The sequence below is a fragment of the Caenorhabditis briggsae genome (genome assembly GCF_000004555.2).
Source record: "Caenorhabditis briggsae complete genome, chrV, whole genome shotgun sequence".
NCBI classification, from domain to species: Eukaryota; Metazoa; Nematoda; class Chromadorea; order Rhabditida; family Rhabditidae; genus Caenorhabditis; species Caenorhabditis briggsae.
In genome coordinates this window covers 1,333,228-1,338,263 of record NC_013488.2, presented here as the reverse complement: position 1 = coordinate 1,338,263, position 5,036 = coordinate 1,333,228, and the positions used below count along the sequence as shown (strand labels likewise).

Sequence of the window (5,036 nt, the reverse complement as noted above, 5' to 3'; positions counted from 1 at the left end):
GAAAAAGTTCCACAATTATGTCAGGCGGCGAAACGGGCGGCGAACGGGCGGCAAGCGGGCGGCTCACCGCCCGCCCGGATGGAAACCCTACTGGAATAATCCCGCCAAGGATAAAAAAATCGGAAAATTTGAAAAGAGGTGTATGGATCATGAAAACATGCGAATTTTCTTCAGAAATTTTTTTTCCAAAAACTTGGTTAATTTGTATTTGACAAGATGCCAAAGGTGTTTAGAGTATGGAAAACTGCTGAAAACAGCTTTTGAGCTCAAAAACAGGTCATATAAAAAACCAACAAAAAATAAAAAAAGAGTTTCGACTATGAAGGAGTCGAACCATAGAGTACCATTTCCCCGTCCCGCCGCTTTACCACTGAACCATCCCACTGCTGTTTTCAATGGTTCTTCAAAGCGTATAAAAGAAATGAGGACGTGGAAGCGTTCACGTATGCATTTCAGTGCAAAATCTACTGAAAACTTCTGACCCAAATTTCTCGAGTTAGCGGAGGCCGCCGCAAAAACTGAGCATATATTTGAAAATGAAATTTCATCCTCTTTCGAATGATATAGGTCTCGTCCCATAACTCCACATCTTCTGTGAGTCATTCCCTAGTGAGCTACGCGAGCAAAGAGAAAGCGCACGCCCGATTGCATACATAAAGGCGAGGACGACAGCTGTACGCAGAGTGACATTAAGCGTTGTACACCGTGACGGTAGAATGCATACTCTAGCTACAAAAAAAACTACGAAAAATCTCCTGTCCCCCCACCTTTAAGGGTACACTGATCCTAAAAGCTTCAGATGTGCAACTGAAGACGTTGAACAGCTGAAATATAAATTTAGTATAAGCACAGTGATTTCTTGGTAAAATGAATCTTATGACAGGTGACATTTGAGCCTCAAAATGTGTTTTGTCATCGTACATATTAGCCTCTGCAATAAAATGAAATACTTTTAGATTGGCTTCTGGGAGCCAGCCACTAACGTGCATGTGAATATGTCCGGGGACTCCAAGGCTCAACTTCAACGGAACGTTCAAGTATCCGATGAACTAAAACCCCATTTCCGTGTCACCACAATTATGGAAAGACCTTATGTGATGCTCAAAAAGAACCATTATGAGCTTGACTCGAATTCCAAGTTCGAAGGATTTTGTATAGATCTACTCGCCGAGTTATCCAAGGATCTAGGATTCACCTATACTATTCATGCGGTTAAAGATGGAAAATATGGGAATGACAAGTATGGAAATGGGTCGTGGGATGGAATGATTGGAGAGATTCTTCGTGGTGAAGCTGAAATGGCAGTGGCTCCATTGACCGTGAATTATAGAAGATCTGAGGCTGTAGACTTTACGAAACCCTTTTTATCTCTTGGAATTAGTATACTTTATAAAGTTCCTGATGATCAACAACCCGATTTGTTCTCGTTTTTAAACCCGTTATCCTGGCAAATTTGGACAGCAATCGCAACTTCTATCAGTGAGTCATGAATCAATTTATAAGGGACCATTGATGAATTTCAGTTACCGTAACACTTGGAATGTACTTTGTCGCCAATGTCACTCCATACGAATGGAATTTGAATTTTTCTTGCTGTACTGCCCATGAACCTCATCCAGCAGCAGCCTTCGCTACAAGTATAATCTCATCTAGCTTAAAATGTGGCCTAACTAATAATCTCATTTTCTAGGCCAGGAAGCTCCAATCGTAATGTCCAACAACTATAGTTTTTGGAATACAGTATGGTACGTGTTGAGTACAATGTTAAAAGGTGGATGTGACTTTGGACCGAGAGCGGTTTCCACTAGACTTCTTGGAGGTAAGCTCAATCTTTTTTTTCTCATAATTTCCTTATGTTTAGGTACCTGGTGGGTATTCTATCTCGTTATTATATCCGCCTACACCGCTAACTTGGCTGCCGTTCTGACCGTATCCCGTCCCTACATCCCTATTAAGAACCTGGACGATTTGGCAAACCAAACCACAATATCGTATGGAACGATTCGAGGTGGATCCACGATGCAATTCTTTCAAGAGTCTCGAATTGCGGCACATGTGAAGATGTGGGAGTATATGAAGGATAAGGATGTGTTTGTCACCAGCAACGGAAAAGGTGTCGAGAGAGCGTTGAGCATGAACTATGCATATTTAATGGAGTCCACATCATTGGAATATGAGACACAGCAGAATTGTAATCTCACACAAATTGGTGGTGTTCTAGGCTCCAAGGGTTATGGAATAGCATTGGCTAAAAGTAAGTGATTCTTTCTTTTCTTTTTTTTTTCATTTCAAAAGCAATCAAATTCAGAATCCGACTGGACCGACAGAATCTCTCGTCAAATTCTCCTCTACGCCAAACGCGGAATAATTGAAATGAAAAAGACCAAGTGGTGGAGAAGCAAGTATGTTTTGCTTTCTCTTCTCCTTCTTTCCAAAGCAATCTCATTGATTATGAGCATTTCAGAGGAGCGGCATGTACGAGCACCGCGTCGGCTGTCAAGCATGACCGATTCGCACTCAGCATGTACAATGTGGCCGGACTCTTCATAACTTTGGGGGTCGGAATTGTTTTGGCGGTGATTGTGGTCATATTTGAGCTCTTGTATCGGTGTCATCACATTTCGAAGAAAGAGGGAAAACCGTTCCTGGAGGAATTGTGCTATGAATTGAAGTTTGCAATGAACATGACCTCGGTGGGTGACAAACCTTGAGCATATATATCTCATTTACTGTAAAAGATATCGAAAATGTTTAGCTGATAAAATTCTTATCATAATATCAAAAACATTTTATCACTTGACAAATTTCTGATATCTTTCACAGAAACCGAGATAAACTGCTTAAAATTGAGCGAAATTTTTTTAGCTCTCCGATCACCGATCTCGCCAGAAAATGTCTATGTGTATGAACAACGGAAATGGGAAACCAAACCATTTGAATGAGAATGGAAGTTTGAAAAAGACAACTTTGTAAATATCCCGGTTCGAAATAAATTGTTTCATTTTTGCTCCATTTTTTTCTAAAAACATGAAAAACAGGTGTCTCTCAAAAATCGGCAAATAGCTGAAAAACTATGAATTTTCCGAAAATTCTGTAAATGCCAAATTTTCAATATAGGTCTGTTTTAAACCCTCCAAATGTTCAAAGTGGTAGAAAACTTGACAGCTGAGCTCCAGACTCCTGAAAATGGCTGAAAATCAACAGAAAAATAGGTTTTTGTATATTTCAATGAAGGGAACTGTAGTTGACTGTAGTTACAGGAGATCCAGGTTATTAGATCTTCCGTTCACTGTAACGTGTTGTCACTAATCTCAAAAAAATAGTTAAGTTCTCTTTTTGGAAATCAGCTTTTTTCCTCATCCACTCGAAAAAAAATTATCATTATTTTTCAGTTATTCCCGATTTCTATTCTTCAGATTACACGCGAATCGGAAAGAAAATTTCTCTATGGTGAGCAATCCTTTGTAGATCCTTTCAACTCTTGACGTCTTCAGTACGCTCTCTACATCATTATCGGAGTATCAGTTGTTATAGTTTTCATCGCAATTACCATATGCGTGTATTGTAGTGAGTTTCTTTTTTTAATAGAAAGGCCCCCACTGAATTATCTGATTTTCTATGCAAAATATCAAAAATGTGTCAATTGATAAAATAATTCTGGGATTGTGATAAACAGTTTATCAGTTGACAACTTTTTCATATCTTTCACAGGATCCGAGATAAATTGATTCAAAGTTAAAAGTTGGATTTCCAGAGTGTTGCCGCCAATATGATGATCTGGAAGAGGGGATTGTCTCCGATTCGTCGGGTCGAAAAGTGAAGAGCCAGGATTCCGAAGCTGTCGTTTCATCTGCACCTGTTGCCGATCCTGATCCAGTCGCCACCGATTTAAAATCTCCTCTGAACCATCCTCAAGTCAGCTCTCCATCCTTTCCACAATCTCCACCAATAGCGATGGTCACACCTCCATACTACGAGCCAAAGAAGGAATTCAAAAAGTGTCACCGATCGGTTTGTGACGAATCGAATCCTAACCACTCCCGCCTATGCCCTCGACATCTACCGTATACCGAATACGTTCATCAGACTGAATTCAAAAAATCGCATAGATCTGTGAGAAAGAAGAGTGAGAGATCTCAAAAGAACCGGAGTGACGAAGACAACTCGACACCACCCGATTCTCAATATTCCACCAAGTCCAAAAAGTCTTCTAAGACGTCGATGAAGAGCTCCAGAAGATCAGACCGCAGTTCAAAAATGGAACGGACTCAAACAGAAGAAGACACAGTGAAAACGGATAAAAGTTCGAAGCGTTCCAAAACTGTGTACACTGATAACACAGAAACCAGCAAAGTCAGCAAAGTCTCCAGCCGAAAGTGAACTTTTTTTGAGTTGTCAATAAGATTATTTTTTGATTATTTTTTCAAAAGCAAACGTGTCTTCTCAATTGTACCGAATTTCTAAAGAAAGGGTTTCTGGAGTGATTAAAAAACTATAACTCTCTTATTTCTCTCCCACGATTTCTAAAAGATGCCTGTCGTATATCGTCGTGGTGGATACTATCATGGAGGTTATTACCACCGTCCTTACTATTATCATCGTCCGGTCATCGTGGCGAGACCAGCCGTAGTCGTCGCACCGTATCCACATTATGCTTGGGTAGGTTCTAGCCAATGTATCGTTATGGCCTAACTTTTGCAAGTTGGGGTTTCTAGGCCACCATGGTAAAATAGCCATAGAACTTGCCTTAAATGCTCCAGATGTGTCTTCTAGGTCATTTTAACACGGTGGCCTAACTTTTGCAAGTTGGGTTTTCTAGGCCACCATGGTAACATGACCTAGAAAACACAACAGGTTTGTTAAGCACTTTCAAGGTTAATTCACCAAGCCTAGAAAAGGCCTAGAAAAATCAATGTGCAAATGTTAGGCCACCAACTGAAAATGACTTAGAGAATACACAAGATAAATATCTGACCAATTATATGTCATTTTACCATGGTGGCCTAGAAAACCGAACATGCAAAAACTAGGCCACC

The 5,036-nt window shown here is 40.2% G+C and overlaps 2 protein-coding genes across 2 annotated transcripts in view; both read left to right on the top strand.

Annotated features, from left to right (window-relative positions):
• The window catches only part of Cbr-glr-5, a gene marked incomplete at both ends in the record, with an annotated part of 12,560 nt that extends 8,180 nt beyond the window's left edge, over positions 1 to 4,380 (top strand). Inside the window, 7 exons of the mRNA XM_045236609.1 lie at positions 957 to 1,479; positions 1,524 to 1,637; positions 1,691 to 2,254; positions 2,309 to 2,402; positions 2,465 to 2,693; positions 2,866 to 2,950; positions 3,755 to 4,380. Coding sequence (XP_045091843.1) covers positions 957 to 1,479; positions 1,524 to 1,637; positions 1,691 to 2,254; positions 2,309 to 2,402; positions 2,465 to 2,693; positions 2,866 to 2,950; positions 3,755 to 4,380 — 2,235 coding nt within the window. The remainder of the gene's footprint in view (positions 1 to 956; positions 1,480 to 1,523; positions 1,638 to 1,690; positions 2,255 to 2,308; positions 2,403 to 2,464; positions 2,694 to 2,865; positions 2,951 to 3,754) is intronic.
• Positions 4,381 to 4,530: 150 nt separating this feature from the next.
• CBG01529 overlaps positions 4,531 to 5,036 on the top strand; it is a gene marked incomplete at both ends in the record, with an annotated part of 1,650 nt that continues 1,144 nt past the window's right edge. The window contains one exon of the mRNA XM_002635312.1: positions 4,531 to 4,659. Coding sequence (XP_002635358.1) covers positions 4,531 to 4,659 — 129 coding nt within the window. The remainder of the gene's footprint in view (positions 4,660 to 5,036) is intronic.